Source organism: Thunnus thynnus, chromosome 8 (genome assembly GCF_963924715.1).
Source record: "Thunnus thynnus chromosome 8, fThuThy2.1, whole genome shotgun sequence".
NCBI classification, from domain to species: domain Eukaryota; kingdom Metazoa; phylum Chordata; class Actinopteri; order Scombriformes; family Scombridae; genus Thunnus; species Thunnus thynnus.
This window is the reverse complement of record NC_089524.1, coordinates 13,578,978-13,599,237: the sequence shown is the minus strand read 5'-3', so window position 1 is coordinate 13,599,237 and position 20,260 is coordinate 13,578,978. Positions and strand designations below refer to the sequence as shown.

General features: G+C 38.1%; 1 protein-coding gene across 2 annotated transcripts; it reads left to right on the top strand.

Annotated features, from left to right (window-relative positions):
- The first annotated feature begins 10,118 nt into the window (after positions 1-10,118).
- Positions 10,119-18,953, top strand: LOC137187628 (uncharacterized). 2 transcript variants are annotated; one of them, XM_067596664.1, is made up of 5 exons: positions 10,119-10,390; positions 11,968-12,288; positions 14,292-14,444; positions 16,878-16,924; positions 16,991-18,953. In XM_067596664.1, exons 1-5 carry the CDS (start codon positions 10,321-10,323, stop codon positions 17,099-17,101), a joined length of 702 nt encoding a protein of 233 aa, XP_067452765.1. In that variant the 5' UTR covers positions 10,119-10,320; the 3' UTR covers positions 17,102-18,953. The 2 variants fall into 2 exon arrangements, with proteins under 2 accessions (XP_067452765.1, XP_067452764.1); XM_067596663.1 differs by having other exon boundaries at positions 10,122-10,390; positions 17,014-18,953.
- The last annotated feature ends 1,307 nt before the right edge of the window (positions 18,954-20,260 follow it).

The window sequence follows — 20,260 nt, the reverse complement described above, 5'->3', positions numbered from 1 at the left end:
CGACTGCCACACAACCGAGGGAGCGACGGGTCACCCTAACCTCCATGTGACTGGTGGGGAGGGAGGAAAGGAAGGGAGGAAGGGAGGGAGGAAAAGGGGGAGTCTATTGGAGGAGGGTGGTTAAATCAATTTGGGCGATGGGTGACAGTCAGAGCCGAGGTTGGGTGAGGACGGGGAAAAGTTGGCGTTGATGTAATTCACAAACCTGATGATTCTGGTTTACATGAACAAAAGAGGAAGACACTGGGGACTGATTAACTCATAGGCTATAATCATAATCACTATATTTCATCATATATGTCTACTTCTATGTGTTTCTGTCATGCAGTCTGCTTTACCCGCAGTTTATCCGCGTAATAGCACAATGACACGACGCCAAATGAAAAATTTCCGCTATATTTTGATGAGACAATCTTTCTCTGTGTGCACTGAAACAAAATGAAGCAGAGCCGTGAACAGCGGCGGGCTGCTGGTCGTGATGAGGCTGGGGAATACCTCCACTGGGAACCTTGACAGCTGCCACACAGGATGCGTTTCTCACTGTGCCACGCGCGCGCTGTGCACGTGTGTGTATGTGTGTGTGTGACAGAGAGAGAGAGAGAGAGAGAGAGAGAGAGAGTAAATCACATTTCTAAGCATCCCAGGGTTCCTCGAGGCTGCGCGCACGTGCGGACATGAGCTCTATACACGTTTTTACAGCATGATGGGGTTTTTTTGTTTTGTTTTTTTACAGATTTTCAAACAATGTGTAGGAGTGATTGTGTGTGTGTGTGTGTGTGTGTGTGTGTGTGTGTGTGTGTGTGTGTTTGCAAGTGAATACTTGAAAGTCAATTCTCTTGTACTGCAGGTGGGTGTGTTAGTGTGTGTGATATCTAATAATTGCAAACTTGAAAGTCGATTTTCTGAGCATCCAACCTGTATGCCGTGTGTGTGTGTGTGTGTGTGTGTGTGTGTGTGTGTGTGTGTGTGTGTGTGTGTGTGTGTGTGTGTAGGGGGTTGTCACTATTTGCACCTCGGCTTGGTTTCCATGGAATGCTGCATCTCCAATGGCAACCGGTGACTGCCATGACACCAGTGTCTTCCTGGTTGCTAGGGAGCTGGTGATGGTTTGCCTGGTTGCTAGGACATGAGCTTGACCCAACAGAAACAGACACACACACAAACACACAAACACACACTCACATACAGAGTTATTGTTGTCTACCTCCAGCATGACTGATATGATGCAGCTTGACTGACAGAATACTTGTTTACATGACCAGCAGGCTGATTTATTGTGGGAAGATTTAAACCTTTAATGGCTCTAATGTAATATTATGATTTTTACATTATATGCCATGCTATTCTCATTCCTATTATTGTTGGTAGCAGTAATATAGTTGAGTTTAAAGGATATGGCTGGAGATTTTCTTTTCTTATTGTCAACAAACCTCGTATTCAGAGCCAAACCAACAATGAATTGATCCTTCTTACAAGTATTGCGCATGTATCAAAAGCCTGATATATCTTATTCCTCTGTGCTGTAGTCCTCCGTTGCTGTCCCAAAACTATTAAAAACATGTCAGTGAACCACACTGTTGCACTGGGTGACATGTTTCTTCACCATGAAGAGTTTTGGGTCCGGTAGTTTGTTGGACCCAAAGATTAATAACAGGGATCATGTTTTCAGTCTCAGGAGAGTAGTTCCTTGTACGGCAGGCACCACTGCACATACACGATTATGTTTACAGCCTCACTAGCTTGCTGTGCTACATTGTAAATAAAGTGGTTGTGATATGTAGCACAATGAGCTAGCAAAGGACTGTAAATAGGTTTTTAATAATTTGAGCCAAAGAAGAATACAATATATCAAGCCTTGAATACACATACAATACGTACAATCAATTCATTGTTGGTTTGGCTCTGCACATGAGATTTCTTGACAGTAGGAAAATGCCAGCTTTATCCCTTAAATGGGGAATTTCAGTATCCCATTACTCGCATATGTTTTAAGCCACTTTTCCTGAAGAGAATATATCTTGATCAGATTTTGTGTGGTGATTTGTATTTTTTTTTTTAAAAAAGAAAAGGATTAAAACTAAAAAATAGCTACTTATGTACAGACCAATCAACAAACATTTCAATGATAGAAGTAACTTTTCATCTTTAGCATCTTCCGAACCTTGACAACTATTTAATTTAGGCATTGTAAATAAAAAATATGATTCTGCGACTGCATGGTCTTTTTCACTCCGTAAAGTTATTTAGGTGAATTGTGAAAAAATCAGACAATGTGAACTTATACCTGTCCCCAACAACATACAATGACACAAAAATGAGGAACTAATTTCTTCACCAAGTAAATATTATGCTCCTCTGATGTTTTTTACATTGCTGATGAATGGCACTTTTGGAGCTAACAGCTGCCCTGAAATACCTCCTTGAAAATCTAAAGGGAGGACCAGTGACAGCACAGAAAGAGCTGAACTCAGGAAGGCATCGGTTGATGTCTGAGTGAAACCGAGAACTGCCAACTTGAAATATGTTGGTTTAAAACAAAGCATTGCCAGACCACATGAGAAAAGGGAAAATTGTGGGATGCTTTTAAAAGTCTACCTCAACCCACTTGTTGAACCCAATATCCAAAAAAAAACCCCTGATGTGTCTGTGTTTGTTTGCTTGCATGCATGTATATGTGTATGTGTTGGGTTTGGGTGGAGGTTCGGTGAGTGGCAGTGAAGGGGTTCCCATTCCTGACTGCTGGGTAATTGTTTTGTTAGAGCAGCATTTAATAGGAGAGTCGGTTTCACAGTTACCATGGCAATAAGGGCTTTCCTGCTCTTCCCTACCCATCAGTCTGTGTGCTTTCCCCCATCTCTGCTGTGTGACATGAAGCTTAGCTAAACACTGTTTCAACAAATGTCCATCAGTAAATGCCAGCCAAGTCTGATTTTGGCTTGAATATGCTTTAATCCACCACCAGTCAACTGGACTGTTTTTAACGTTACATCATGTTTTGTTTTGTCTGCTGTGCTCTGCAGAACCACCCATATAAAAACACATAGAGAAAACTATTGGTAGAAAAACAGATAGCACAGCAAATGATTGCATACTTCAAATTAATACTACATGTTAGATATTTATGATACATCAGAAATAGCTGTTGAGCCATGCATTAAAATACAGTGAGCTGCTGTTTGTTTACTGGTAAACAGGGCTGTGTTTGTTTCTGTAAAAATACATGTAAATGTCTGTAGATAGAGACTCATTAGGGATTTCTGGCTGACTGTAGCATGCAGTTTGAGGCTCACACATATCCAAAATCAACCACATATATTGTACTAAAGGCTTCAATAACAAAGTAGAGCACCCAGAGCATGATTCATGGTGCACCAAAAGCTGAGAAGAGTGAGGTGAGGCATTGTTTAAGAAGAGTAAAAGAGACATTATGTATAGATGCAACTAGAGAGTGAGTTACTTTATTCTTATCAATATATAATATATAATAACAGCCCAAGTACATTGTCATATCATATTTTGCACACATACACAAAACTTGCAAACCTTGATCTCTAATAATCTGTCAAGTGTTCTGTTCTTCGAATAAAATCAAGGGCTTCGCATGAGTAAATGTCTCAGTTATGCTGGACACACACACACCTGTGAATGTGAAGATGCCTCCCCTGATGACATAATAACAGCTCCAGCTTTCAGCTGAGGCATTTGGAATGCATAACCCGAAGCCTTGATTTATTTCTTCACTGACTCTGTTACAAAACCAGACTGTTGTTTACTTGCTATAAATGCGGTGTTAACATCATGTGTAATACAACATAGAAGTAAATAGATGCTGTGACAAAAATTAGTAAAGAAGAAAAGCAGAAAGAAGGGATGGGTAGATTTAAAGCTGATGAAAGGAACTTGTGCAGACACCTCATTTGACAAAAATGGTAAACAGAAGATCAAGATGACAAGCAAAGCAAGGAATTGAAACATTATTGTAAATTTAACAAAAAAATCTTAAGGATAATTATATTCCTCTTATTGCTGCAGAAATGACAGCATGTTGACATAACATATAAAAGATTCACAAGGGGAAATAATCAATAAGGTGTGATGCAGGAAATGAAGAAATAACATCACTGGGGAAGTGAGTGGCAGTAAGTATGAACACATGTGTTTGCATGCGTCTGTATGAGTCTGTTAGAGAGAGAGAAAAAAGGAGGCGTATGATCACGTGTCTGAGACTTAACAAGTCATTTGCATCATTCAGTTCAGTCCACCAGATGGCGTAGACATTCAATAATATCAATGAAGTAATTACATCAGTACCTAAATCTATCTATGCTGTCTCTTGTCACATTTCTATTAAACATAACACTGTATCCGAGCTGGCAGAAACTGCTCTTCTTGCTCATGAGCGCTGTGGCAGGACTTCTGATGAACAGTTGGGTTATCACACATCCACCTATAACTTCACAATAGCATCAGTTCATACTTTTAACTAAATTCCTCATATTGCTGCATCAGTTTTATACTTCCTATGATATATTAAATGAATTTGTATCATAAATGACTAATAAAAATGTGCCAAACCTATTGCTATTGAAAATAAGAAAGTGGGTAATTAGGATTTATCTGGTATGTTACATTCCCAAAAATGGTCTTCAGGGATCAGGAACAATAGGATGTCAACAAACTGGTAAGAATAGGACACAAGGCAAAGAGTGCTAAGCAAATTAGAAGCATGAGGTGATTATTTATAATGTGATTTTCACTTACAAAATATAAAGTCCTGATTTAAAATCACATGTGGTCATCCTTTTTGCTGCAAAAAACTTTGTCAGTGTTTTTTAAATGTATTGTTAATAATTCTTATCATTAAAAGCAAGAAAAGAAGGATTTGGTCGGCTGGAGGGGCATTTCGGTGTCTGTGTTTGATTGGCAGCAGCTGACAGGCTGAGCTCTAGCAGAGTAACAGTAGTTACAAACTTGTGCTATGGCTACATGTCATGGGCAGACAGTGTGTTGTTAGCAGTGGTGTTGAAGAGTAAGGACTCCATCAGACTCTAACTGGGCTGAAGTGACATTTGTATGTATGTTTACATGCTGTTTAGTGCATTGCAGCTGAACAGCCAATTAGCTATCTAGCATGCTAACTGACGCTAGCTGTGGAGGGAAAAAAAGATAATTAGAAGTGTACTGTTGGAGGAAATACTGTATTACTATATTAATAATTTGATGATCATTAATCCAGTGTAGAAGTGGGTTCAACTGATAAGTTTTGTCTTTAAAGAATATGATGCACCCTGTCTATTGACCCTATATGGTGTAATCATATTGTTCTGTTTTTAGCAAAATGTCTCACGAAAATGTCTCACATCTTATTTGTGTAGGCGAAATGAATGTCTCGTCTGTTAGGAAAGAACAAATAGAAAGCTTATCTGAAGTGTATGTGACCCTGATTCTAAGAAGTGATTGTTGGAAAAGGGGAATTAAATGCAAGAACTGGAAACTGTACAAGACGGGCATGACTCCATATATGGAATTATTATTGATTATCTTGCAGGAGTCAGGTGTCTGCAGACAGTGACGTGTGACTGTTCGGGGAGCCCATATGCATATGCCTTAGTGATTCATCAAATGCAGTTGGACTTCAAAAGAATACTGTGTCTCTGGTATTTAATTACCTTTGTCACATAACGAGACAAGCTGATATTTCAGCTGCAACAACACCAGCATTGCACTTTCCCCTGGTAATTGTTTGTTTGGGGACTCGTTCATCAAGTCATCAAGCTAAGGTGCAGGACAAGACGTGTGTTAATATTAGTAAGTTAGATAAGAAGGAGACATTAGAAAAACTAATTTGAGTTGTTCAGAATCTGTGGCTCTTGTGTTGCGTAGCAGGATGCTGTCAGGCTTGGTGTGACCGTCAGCAAATGATAGGACACTGATGTAATTTGAAATAAAACAATTTGATTATGGAAACAAGTTCTCCAATTATGTACTTGGTATGGTACTTGGTCCATCAAATTCATCCAGAAATAGGGGCTGCCACCATGAAAGCAAAAAATACAATACATTTTTCCCTCTTGGTTTCTGATTTTTGCTGAGAGGAGAACACAGGACATGTGATTTACAGAGCAAATGTGTATGCTGTTGCAGACAAAAAAATGTATTGTACTTTCAGTTGGACTATAAAACAAGGCACCGGCTATGGCTACGGAACTGGTGCAACAATTAACCTACTATTGACACGGAACAGAATTCCATGCCAGTAATCTACAGGCTGACTTTATTGCCGAAAAAGAACATAAGTAGAACAAAACTCACCCCGGAAATTCATACCCACCTAAAACACTACAAAGGCAGCACCTACTGCTAAACTAAATTAAACAGGCACACAACAATCTCAAGGCAGGAAAGAAAAAGCAATGTTCCTTCTACTGTCTTCATGTTATGGAGGACAGCTGGATTTCAGTTTAGTCCATGAAAGATGGGTCTTGTAGGCAGAGCAGAGAGAGGTGTGCTTGAAGAAAACAATGCTTCTTATCCACTGACCACAGTTAATCACACTGTAGCACTGCACAGCCAAATGGACCCTTGAACCACAAAACTCAACTAAACTGGCCTTCGAGCAAGCTTTACACTGAACTGAACTACAACTGAAAATGTGTTATCATGCAGGCAACTGGTGCTTGCTTTTTGTACATTCTCACATAGATCAAACATATAGAAGCCCTGCCTATGCTTTGCTGCACTACCAGACCTATGATTCTATCTTTAGCTAACACAGACCAAACGTTTTCTGCTGATGCTGCTTGATCTGAAAAGCTCTCAACCGGAAAACCAGTGGGAGGCTTTTATTGTGAAGCAGCAACAGGAAATGAAGCCCTATTTGGCACAGATGTCAACTACCAACTGCTAATTCTGTTTTTGAAAAAAAGTAGTCTACACAGCAAGAAAAATTTTGACAAGGACATTTTGGTGCTTTTTGTTGTCAAATTAGTTCTGATTATTGCAAGGTATGAGCAGTAAAATGGTAAAACTGAACTGGTTAGATGAAGAGCTGCAGCCAACAGGCACTTTCAGCCCCTCAAACATGTCACCGGGCAAGCATCTCAGGTAAGCAACATCTTTTACTTTCTTTACTGGCATGTAACAGGTCTACGTTCAAGATTTCTATATAAGATATTTCCTTTTCCTGATTCCTGCTAGTCATGTAAGAAACCACAAAGTGGTTTAAGAGATCAGATTAAGAGATCTTATTTCTCCCATTTTAGCTTCTCTGCACTGGCTTCCTGTAAACCATGGTATCATGGTGATCATGGTGATATATGGTGATCATATCTTAAAGATCTCATAGTACCCTATTATCCTGCTAGGCCACTTGTGGTTACTTGTGGTTCCTAGAGTCTCCAAAAGTAGAACAGGAGGCAGAGCTGTCAACCATCAGGCCCCTCCCCTGTGGAACCATCCTCTAGTTTCGATCCAGAAGGCAGACACCCTCTCTATGTTTTAGAGTAGGCTTAAAACTTTTCTTTTTGGATGAAGCTTATAGGTAGGGCCAGCCTTGGACCAGCCCCTAGTTATGCAGCTATAACCCTAGACTTCCCATGATGCACTGAGCTCCTCTCTCACCATCTGTACGCATTCATGTGCCATTAATGCATGTTACTAACTTGGCTTCTTCCCCAGAGTTCTGTGCTTTCTCATCTCACAGGTGACCTTCAGTTGTGGACCGTCTGCTGTCCCCTTAGTCCAGCTTGATGCCCAGTGCTACTATGATTATTATTTCAATCAGGAGAGACAAGTGAATGAAGCAAAAAGAATTGTTTATTATACAGATGATATTGATGACTAAGTGTTGTCAAAAGTCTTTGGTGCTTAGACTATACAGGGAGATTTTGAATCGAGGGACATCAGTCATGAGCAGCAGCAAGATAAAGCCCCCCATGGAGTCTAGACACTGGTGGTGGTGGCTGATGACTTCTGCTGAGACTGATAAGGCTGAAGAGGTTGATGAAGTGATGCAATGATTAATTTGAGAAGACTGGTAGGTGATAAGGAGGTGGTGGCGGTGGCACACAAAACAGCACCATGAAAGCACTAAGGCAGAGATGGAGAACACATATTTAAATGACAGTATGATAAGCTGACAATGAAGGTGAGTCACTGTGCCATTGGTTAGATGTGACATGCTGATATATGAACAGCTGACCTCTTAACTGACACCCAGGGGAATGACAGCAAGGAAATTATCAGTGAGCATGCATGAGGGATGGGAATGACACATGGTTTGAGAAAAAAAACTACAGACCTGAGCATGCAAAAGATAGTCCTCCTGACTGAACTTTCACTACACTCCATCAGTCATGTTTTCCCACTGTAACCACTATTATTATTAGTCATATTTCTATTATTGTCTTTGTTGTTATTGTTGCTGTCAAGGTAGATGGCTGCCCACCTAGAGCTCTCGAGGTTTCTTCCCATTAGTGCTTGCTCAAGGGGGAAGGTTGGGTCTCTGTGAATTGTACAGTCTAGACCTGCTCTATGTGAAAAGTGCCTGAGATAACTTCTGTTGTGATTTGGTGCTATACAAATAAAACTGACTTGACTTGACTTGTTATAATTTACAAAAATAAATAAATTGTCAGCTGTTAAGATGGCAAAGCTGTGGGTTTCATCTCAAAACACTGTACGCTGAAGTCGTCCAACATGTGAGTTTGCAGTGCTGATGTTGTGAGATGATTGAAAGCAGGAGCAGAAAGGAAATGACCACCTCCATCAACCACTGAAACCAAGTATCCAACCAACAAAATACCCCTATACAGTGACTTTAAGTCAATTGTGACTTCAAAGCCCCCAACTTCCTACGCTGTGGTTTAAGTGTTACTGTGTGTCTGTGTATATGTGTTAGTGTGTGAGTAACAGATTTTGATAGATATAAGCAACAGCATAGCAATTTTAAGAATATCAGTGTTCTAAATATGAGTTGATTATGTTTTGTTTTTGTATCAAACACATACCGTTCCTTTTGGGGGGGACTAATCTGCAGGTTTTTTATGTTTTCTCTACATTTTTCTCCTCCTCACTATCTGCAAACAAACATTTGAAGGTAAGGGACTGCATTTACTTAAAGTTGCATTGAACAGTGTCCTCTGGCAAACAATATAGAGTAATATAATAAACTGAGACGAAAAACCTGCAGAAACATGCTTAAACTTTCAGAGCCGGGTAAATAGTGGCCTTTTTTTTATCCTGGAAAGCAGTTCAGCATATTTTCCTGTTATCTTGGCAATAGTCTTGCTAATTAAAATAATACATCATTATTGATACATTAATGTTTATTCTGATAGTAAAAATGACAGAATATCATCTTTCATTCTGCTTTACATCAGACAGCCAATCAGAATCAATGGGGGCAAGTGAAGTCAAACTTGAATTAAAGCTCGCTATCAACAGCTTTTATGAGGACCATTTCTTTGGTTAGTGCCAATGTGCAGTGACCAGAGTGACATCTGCAGATTATCCAGTTCTCAAATGTCATTTTTGCTCTTTAATGTTTTTTTAGTGTATTGTTGTATAGTCTTTGTGTAGTGTGTGCAAGCCTGACAGGGTAAATTTCCTTTACGAATGACAAAAAAGAAAAATCTGACTTGACTTAAAGCAGCAATAATAAAGTTCTTTTTACCCACTTTATACCGGGGTGGCACCAAAATCTCAAAGATTGACATCTTTAAACCGCAGCAGACAAAACTGAAACTATTTATATCTCTAGGCACTGGTGGAAAATATGGGTTTCTTTGTAATTCAGATGAAACAAACCTTTAAGAAAAACAAGGTAGAACCACTGACTGTATGGGTAAACCAAAGAACAGCTTAAATTCTTACTTCACAACTTGCATTTTAGGCAAAATGAGGGTTTACTTTATATCAGCTGAAATTCCATATTAAATCCATCGCATGCCAAGTTTTACTTGTGTTTGTAAAATTTGTGCACATTTTGCCTCAGAATATAAAGGAAACTATTTTCCCCTCCTGAATTTACACACATCATGTGAGTGACAACCTCTTCTGCTTACTTCATCACAGTCTGCACCACATGTCCATGAACCTCTTTGAAGTCTTCCGTTACAGGAGGTGCTTGTGATGCTGTAGGCAGATAAATCGGTATTCGTGCAAGTTCCTGTCTACAGTTTCCTCATGTCAGACTGCAGCTCAACTAGAAACATAAGGGCCAAAAGATTCCACACAACAAGGCAACTCATAAAAATCAGTCATCTCAGAAAGACTCAAGGGCCATCTCGCCAGGTGTGCGAGTAACAGATTTGATCTATCATGGTTGACAACATTGTCACAAAGCCTCTTGGGATAGTTTTGATCGTCACAGCTCACATGGTATTCAACGGTAAGCAGTCTCCTTTTGGTTTCTGATGTCTTATACTGATATCTGAAAGGGTTTGTGGGTTTTCAGCCGTTAGAGGTTCATTTTTACTGCTTATTTTAGACTTTTAGAATGTTTGTTAGGCCGAAAATGTCTATCTGCTTTATAAACATATAATATTATGCTGCTAATGATACCTCAGTTTCCCCACTCGGATCAATTAAGACCTGAATGTCCTAAATGTCCTGAGTGTTAGTGTACCAAAGTTTTGCCCCATATAACCAGGTGTTGTGTCCTCAGTTTGACTTGTCTGCTGATGTTTTGTCACCACAAAGGGACATTATAATGTGGACAATGTGCTTAATAAATATCAAATACACTAATTTGCAGCCTGACATCTTTCTCATAGAACTACTGGATGCTTGCGTAAGAGCTTGGCCTTAAAAAAGCTTTGTAATCTTGTGAAATGTTATAAAATATCTCCAGTAAAGCTCACTGAGACATTGTGTGTGAAATACGGATTAATCAGACACATTTACCTTTTTCTAAATGTTTGAAACACCAACACCAGATGACAACACAGTTCACTTATGTCCTTTAATTCTTCCTTTTTAAGTAAAACTAATTCTGGTATATAATGTGAATGCTGTAAAGACAGACCTGACATGGTTAGTGTGATTGGTACTTTAGGTAACACAGCCTAAGTGACAGTTGTCATTAGAAACAGAACATATCCTAAATGTTTTATTCAGGGTCAGGAGTTTGTTTTGTATACTAACAAATATAATAGTGTAGCTGCCATGACGTATGTCCTTGCAAGGGAGAGTGAAAAAAAGTTTAGAATAAAGAGTTTAAAGTTTTCTGGCTGGATGGCAAAATATGTAACAGAAATATTGTAAAGCCTTAATTTCAGGCTTTTAGGGTGATTATTATGTCTAAAAAATTGCCACAGAGCCTTCATAATACACAAAAACAACTTTGGATCCTCTTCACATTCTTTTAGCTTTCTTAATTTGCTAAGTGTCTGTACATCAAATAACTTACATTACATTACATACATTAAAATGTGTGATTTAAAGGTAGTTTAATTACACCAAATCACATGAATTCAACTTAACAGGAGTGTAACATGGGTTTTAATCTCCTTACTACTGAATTTACTTACTTCCTTATTTAGTTTCACGGTGTTCCTGAAAATGTGTATTTTTCAGTTATGGATAACAGATTGGGAAATACCAATACGTTTTAGCTTCAGCTAAAGCTAGTAGAGGCTAGCTCACCAGCCAGTTTTCACTTTCAACAACAGCATTCTTGCTTCAGCTGTCTAGTTTCTCTGTGGCAGAGAGTGCACTAAGTGTGATGAAGGGTTTTGGAGCTCAAAGATGAGCAAACCAGAGTCAAGCACTTTGACTGGGCAGAAATACAAATTCAGAAAGCATTGATTTCACTGCCAGAGTGCCGTTTTGTTGCTGCAGATTTTACATGCTGTTTTCTTACAGAATATACAACTCTATTGTAAAATAATGCGTTTTGCCTTTGTTAAACAAAATAATCATTGCATCTTCTCACTCATACACATCTATTGTTGTGTCTCTACACAGGTCACAGCAAAGAGGTCACGGGAATCCTCGGCAACAACATCACCCTCGAATTCATATTAAACGCCACTATCACAAAAAACAGTCATATTGCAGTTTACAGATCAGGCCAGAACAAGATTGTTGAGTGTCTATCAGACGGTACTTGCTCAGGAAGTCATGAGTATGATGTTTACCGTGGAAAAGTTTCTGTATTTTGCAATATTTCAAATCTAAAACGAAATCACAGTGATATTTACTGGGCCAGTTTGTTTATCGACTTGAATCCCAAAGAAAGTGATAAAGTAAAGCTGAGCGTTCGAGAGGACAACAGAAGCAGCACAGGTAAGATCAGACTATAATTAATTATAGGCTAAACTTCCAGGAAATGACACCAATATAGATGTATTTTAAATGGAAACACTTTGTCAGTCTGTGGCGTGAGCAGAATAACAAAACTAACCTTTTCATACCATAAAGAAATCTTTTATTATATGGTTGGTAGATTTGTACACATTAAAAATGAAGTGAACTAAATTTAGCTGATTTATTTGGGTGTGTATTTTTTAAAAACTATTTCAGATGAACAACTTTGTACTTATTCACTACAGTACCCTCACTTCCGATGCAAACAGAGAGTCCTTCACAACAGTACAGTTTGTCTCATTGGCCAAGTAAATATTCACCAGTCCTACTGCACAATAAATTACTAGACCACACCAAATATTTTTTTAAATGATAAGGTTGGCAATATTTTATAATTTATCTTATTGTCAACAAATCACATGAGAAATCCAAAAGACACAGTGAAGTCATCCCTCTAATAAGTGTCGTCTGTATAGCCAAAGCCCAATAGCTTATTCCTCTGTGCCATAGAGCTCCATTGTTGCCCAAAAACTACTGAAAACAGATCAATGTTGCACTGGGTGACATGTTCCTAAATTATGATAACATGGACACTAAAGATTGGTGATATAATCCTTTATCACCATGTATGTAATTTTAATATTGATATATATTATAATACAGTAAATGGACCTTACTTAAAGCATTTAAGCAGGACAAAGCGCTTTGCATTGCCCCTCATTCATACCCACTCACACACATTCACACACCCTCTGCAAGGACATTTGATATGTAGACAGGAGGAACTGGGGATCAAACCCCCGTCCCTGTGTTTAATGAATGACCCACTCTACATCCTGAGCCCCCAATAACGTTTCTGTTGAAAAACTGTTTATGTATAACATAGGTGGGAGTGTCTGTTTATTAATGCCTGACAAAGTAAGTTAGTAAGTAACTTTAACTTTAAAGTAACTTTATTTCTACAGTGCCTTATGAGTTACAAGATGCTTCACAAAACACAATACCAGAAAATATAGGTGCAATTTCAGCAGACATATTTCAACATAGAGTAAAAGAGATACAGATAGAGGACGTAGAGGAATACATCAAAAATGAAAAAGGTGCCTTATTCATGCAAAAATGATATTAAAATAACAATATAGCCATAAAGTAGTCCTGCTCACTGATTTGCAACATTGACCACAAAGGTCTAATACAGCTAGAAATGTTAAGTATAAACTGTATGGCTAGATTTCCAGTAGAAACATTTTAATTGTCTCATGTATCTTCATATTGCCCGTCTCTAACGGGCATTACAGTCTATTTTGCGTTAATCCCACATAGACCGTTCTTCTGCTGTTACTCACCAGCTGACCTACTGTGTATTCATCCACATCTGAAAATAGTCCCCAACAAATGCACTGTTTACTCCTGTTTGAGCAACGTTTACTCTGTTATGTAAAATAACTGAGCCTATATCAATATATATTTTTGTGACTGTTTGAAAAGATTTACCTCTTCAGTCGGAAAGAGAGGGTCTAAAAAAAGGAGTGAGAGTTGTTGGTTTTGGTCTTTACATGGGATTTGTTATAAGAAAAGTACAGAATAATGACAACCTCATCCTTTATGATTACTCATTTTTTACTCTAAGAGCTGCTAAGCCTTCTCATTGTCTCACATTTTAGATGCTATTTGCTAAACAGTATATTAGTGACAGTGCTGGGGAAACGTTTATGTGTATCCTGAGTGTCTGAAATGGTCAGTCAAGGGAGTGAAAGTGTCTTAACTTACTCTTTAGTTTTTAATATACAAATGTGTATATCGGTCTCTAATTGTACAGAATAAAAGTGCAGCCAAACAACACAAATAATTAAGGTCCTTTTGAACAGTTATCACCATGGCAAAGAAGGTACTGTATAGTAGTAAAATGTTGGTGAGAAAGTTATTATTTTGCTGCAGAAACAGGAGTCCTTAATTTCATATTTTCCTTTTAACTCCTACAGATTCTCCGATGCCGACTTACAGCACAATACCCGAGCATCGTGGAACTTCCAATTTGTTTGTCTTTTACATCGTCACTGTCCTTGTGGTTTTGTGTGTCGTGCTGTTGGCTGCAGTGCTTTCTTGGTTAATCTGGTGTCTCGTGAGAACCAAAGGTAGGGAAAAATTATGATTCAAAAATAATCTTCTCCACTGTATTTGTTTTACTTTTGATAAGTGAAAGTCCACAGGGATATTATACTCTGGCTGTTGTCAGGCTATGGCCTCCTAAGTTTGACATAAACAGACTGTTGGTTGCTTGTAATGTAGCTGATATAGAAAATAAAGCTCATATTAATGTACTCAGTCTGCACAGAAGTATCAGCTGACTTCATAAAATCTAAAATGTAATGCTAATCTTTGAGCTGACACACTAGAAAACTGGATATACGTTACTGGAACTCTTTTCCAACTCTTTTCTTTTTCTTTTTCCAGTGTTAAATTACCTTTTAAGGGCTGCAGTCCATAGCATTTTCTAAAATGTTTCAAGTGAAGAAAGTCAAGATGAGGAGAATAATTGTTATTCTGTGGAAAAAATGTGCAGTTGTGTGGTTAGACGCTCAAAAATGCAAACCAGATTGCAGTTTCACATCCTTTTGATACATGTGATGATTCACAGCTTCTGAAAAGAAGTGCTCCTTTCAATGCATGCAAATGTGAATGTGCCTACTATCACTGAGGGCTGGGTGGAAAAAAAAAAGCTTGCATTATTTGTTCACTATTACGAATGCACTTTCACTTCAGACATAAACCCCTCTGCTCTACTTTGAGTAGGAACATTGTCTCCGAAATATTTTGACAGCCCCTGTGACCTCAGAAACCACATTTGATCATTTCCCGTCAGTCTATATAAACGTAGGCTTTTGCTGACTGTGCGCTCCTGCATCTGTCATGATAACCGAGTCCATCCGTTGTCCACAGTTAACACCCAAACAGAGGAAATAACACAACTCAGCAAACCGACAGATGATGGTGATAAACCGTACTCCTCTGCACCTCGTTTGGCCTATTTGCACTGCCAGCTCATACAAGGACATGTTTGTTTGCTTTTTTACCAGTGGTGCAGATGTGCATGAGGGCTAAAAGTAAAAGAAAATCAATGATTAAGTCAGACTTAATAAAATTGTGACAAAAATATAAAGTTGTACTTCAATTATAACTTATTTTGACCACTATTTGATAGAAAATAGGCTTGATATATATAATTTATTGAAAAATGTTTATTGTTCAGCATTTGTACCACTACAGCTGTTTATAATTCAAACTGAGCACTGATTAATGTACTAATATGCTTACTAGTGTTCACTTTCTTGCTGTTAGCTAGATAAGAACATAGATAGCACTCTCATGTCTGTGCATAAGAATGTAGCTGGAGTCAGGAGGTGATTAGCCTAGCTTAGCATAAAGAATGAAAACAGGGGGAAACAGCTAGCCTGGCTTTGTCCAAAGGTAACAAAATCAGCCAACCAGCAAATCTAAAACTGACTCATTAAAACATAGTAATCTTGTTTGATTAATCCATACACAAACATTAATGTGATAATAATTTGTTGTTTCACAAGGAGAAAAACCATAAATGTTGTTGGCAAACGACAACAGTGACTTCCCGTCACTGTTGTTACAGTTGCCAGACAAACAGCTGAGATGTTGCACAGACATACTGAGTGGATTGAAAGAACAACAAACTAATATTTACATTTATGTTTGTGTACAAATTTAACAAATGAGATACGTGTTAATTAGTGATCTTTAGAGGTGCTGGTAGGTGGATTTTTAATTTTGAACAGAGCCAAGCTAGCTGTTGTTATGTTGAGCTAAGCTAATAATCTCCTGGCTTTAGCTCCATACTTAATACATCAGATCTATAAGTCGATCTGCTCATGTAACTCTCAGCAAGAAAGAGAAAACGATTATTTCTCCAAATGTTGAACTGAATTTCTTTAAGGAGACATAATTCTATTCTGGTATTTACCAACTCCCGAAGAAAATGTCTGGCTCTCTAGCTGCTAAATACTATGTTCACAAACTAATCACTAACTTTGTCTGCCGTTTGGAGCTGAGCATCTAGTGTACAGTGGAGTTTATTAGAGCTCTCACTGTCAGCAGTAAGAGTGAATCAAACAGTAAAGTTGGGCCTGTAAAAACCAAAACAAAGAGCTGAAAGACACTAAATAGCTTTGTAGAGCTGAGAGAAACTGTGCAGAGTTGGGTGATAATTCTGTGTGGGTTTGTCCCAATGAGTGACCCCTTTCATATTAGACCCCTTTTTTATTAGACCTTGTCTTTTGAGCCATTATTCATAAAGAAATAGTGATTACTGAAAAATTGATGCAACGTTATGTGGTGTGTGTTCGCTTGACTGACAGATCTCTCAGCATATTATTGTGAACACTGGTGGTTGCTGTTTAGTTCGTTTTGGTTTCCTTTTAGCTTAAGCTCCACAAAAAAAGTCCCTCAGTTTTAGCAATGCATACACTGTGCACATGACTTACAGTGAAAGTTAATGAACTGATTGACTCAATATTTCACCTGTGTTGCTTCCTATACAGACAAACAACAACAACAACAACGACAGAGCTCTTATCCCACAGTACAGGTGAGAACTCATTTAAAGAGGTAAATGTCAAAGTCATCATTCAAAACGTCATGATAAATTCCTCAGCTTGACTTTAATTATCTTTGCAGGAAACAGTTCAGGCGTCCAATATTGTACCTGCACCCTCGGTGGTCTACAGCATCCTGGACTTTCCCAAAAGACCTCCAGCAGTTTTAGAGATGAATCCAAATGATACAGAATATGCTGCTGTCAGCTATCTACCAGAACAGAAACGAGTGTGATGTATGGCTGAATGTAAACTAGCTGGTCTTTCTTGGTCTGCAAGATGACTTATACTCTATATAACCTAAAAATATATTTCCGCTAAGTGTAATAAATGTTCCCTCCAAGCCTGTAAGTTCCTTGCAATAAATTATAAACAAAGGAGTGCAGAGAGGAAAGAAACATAATGACGTGATGTCAGCGACACTGGGGACTGAAGTATATGGGCATCACTTGTTTTCTAGTGGTTGCGAGATTGTGATGTTGACAGCTGCTATGGCAAACCATATCCCAACACATAAAATGTTACAGTGACAAACCAACTTTTTGATTTGGTTCAGTTTTTGTTCGCTCTTCATCAGGGGTCATCTGTCCATTAAAACCTTACAGGATAAATCTGGTGATATTCGATATATTTTTTATTGTGAAAAACCAGCAATGAGTGGATCCTACTAAGAATTGTCCGTGTATCCAAAGCCTAGTGTAGTTTATTTGTCTGTGCCATTGACCTCCATTGTTGTCATCAATGCGCCATTCTGGTGCACAGGGTGACATATTCCTTTAACTAAGTAAAAACAGTACAAACATCACAGTAAAATAAGTTATGAATGCTGACATTGCATAGAAATGTTTATTTTTATGAAGATGAACACAGTATTTTGAGTCAATCCCACTTCCACCATCCTGCTGTCGTAAATACTCATTAGAGCACCAAATGTGCAATAATCTGCCACTGAAAATGGTGATATTTTAGAAAGTAGCTAAGCTTTTTTTAATCTAATATCTACAAACTATAAATTGATTAGCCTTCTTTTAAGATTTATGTCTTTATTAAGACATAGCTAGAAGAAGAAATATTGAATAATGCCGGTCTTATCCCTTAATCCACAGAAAAGCTTAAGTTCCTTTAACATTGTCACCAAATGTATAACTACACTTCTGTAGAGAATGTAAAGAGATGACAGATTACTGACAATACATTGTTTAATTGTTCAGTTTGATTTTCAAACATGTTCTTGAAAGCTCACTGACATTTATTCCCCAAAGTTCTGGCCACTTGCTTTAACTTTGTTCTCTGGATTAAATTTGGACTCCAATAATGCACTTTTCTGTAGTGACATATGACTTGGTAATTATTTCTGTTTTTGTCTTTTGGGGTTTTCTCCGAGGAAGTGAGGTATCTTTACCAACATCTTTTCTTTCGGTGTTTTTGTTTTTGTTGCTATCTATCACAGTTTCGATTGACATTTTCTCTATTATTATCTCAAAGCTGAGAACCATCAGTGAAATGAAACAGTCTTTGGAACAAGTTGATACTTTATTTATAGATAGAGATCTTCTAACAGCTCAACAGTACTGTATAGTCACAGGTCACCAGTGTGATTTTTCCATTTACTGCATGGTGACAGTTTGACTGATTCATACCGATTTTTCAAATAACAATGACTTCCTGACACTATCTCACTGCCATTATATATTACTTGGTCTCTGAAGTTCTCTTTTGGCAGGTGCTTATTGATGTTTTGATAGATTTATCAGACAAATTTAGTTCTCAATGTGTTATTCATGTATTATGTTGTGAAACTCACCAAACACATCTGTTCATCGGTGGCATGACAAACAGGTTGATTATTCAACTATGTCAGCTTTTACTCAGGAAGGAAAATAACCAAAAAGGTCAATAAATTACGTAAATGTGGTTTTTAAAATAGCTGGCCACAGTGGCACGCAATCAAACACAGACTGGAAGTTCTTCTCTGCTCTAAAAACTTGTTGTGAAAGAAATAAACCCTCATTCTGAAAACTACCAAGCAGTGTGGCAATGGGTGTCTTTTGTCCTGTCAGTCATTATGTCACATACCACTGACCTGTTTATTTTTGAATTGCACACATTATTTTAGGGATAAATGTCAAAATTGACTTAATTCTTTTATGCTAATAATGCCCTTTGTTCATCAATGTTGGAACTTTGAGTGTGCTGCAACTAAGAGAAAATACTTGTTTGTTTTGACTGCAGTAGTGCATGTTTAAGGTAGAGTATAAAATGCAATGAAATGCATTGTGCATGCTTCACAGTGCGTATTAGTTGTAAAAAAAAAAAAAAAGTTAAAGTTGCATGTCAGCTTGTTAAATCATGGATAAAATGTCTCACAATTATAGTTGCTGATGTCCACTTTTGCTGTTGTCTGCATATGTGCCTGGGTCTCTGCTCCTCTTTTATTTCTCCATGTCATAGTTATTCAAATATTTCTCTGAAGAAGAGCAGCACTGCAGGCAAAAACAATAGTTAAACCTCAAAAATACTACTGTGGCACAGGTAATGCCAACCTGGGCTGGTCTCACTTCGGTTTATAAAATCATGCAGCACTGATCTCCATGCTTACAGGGTTCTCACCCAGAAGCTCACTTAGAACATCAGTGGGGCTGACTCAAGAACGTAAATCACCTATAACCCAAGCATTTTTTCCCCCCATGTAATCTACATGGTGTTGTCTTTCTGAGGTTGCATACAGGGTCCCAGATGCAGATGCTAGTTCAGCATTTAATACAATGTAACCTAGATATGAACACTACAAAGCCTGAAGTACTTTCAATTTTGCCTAGAGCCCCCAAAAAAGCTGAAGTCAACCGCGTTGCAGTGTGGTTGACAGTAGCTTGAATGGGGTGCTTTGCTTTACTTTATTGGTTAAGGTTTCAGCCAGTGCTGCAAAACAGTTTCATTTTCAAGTAAAACTGGATAGACAACCCACATAAGGAAAAAAAGAGACATGCTATGAGTGGCCAGCCATTATCTCTCATTCAGGTAGAGGAGGGTAAATCCCTGAGGGTAAATTCCTTTAATCTCCTTCACTTCATTAATTATATGGTCGTGTATGTTAATGACAGATTTCTACATAGATAGATAGTCTTTCTTGTACCAGGAAGAAAATTTGTATTCAAACCCTAACTATGCACGTGTCTCACATGAATACACTGAATACTGTGCATATTGGTCATACTTTCATGCTCCTACATATATTCCAGAAATAGACCCATAATAAATGGCTCTGTTATTGAGGTCTGAGATATTGGATGTACTGTAGTGAGGCTGATAAATGCAATGAGTTTGCTGAC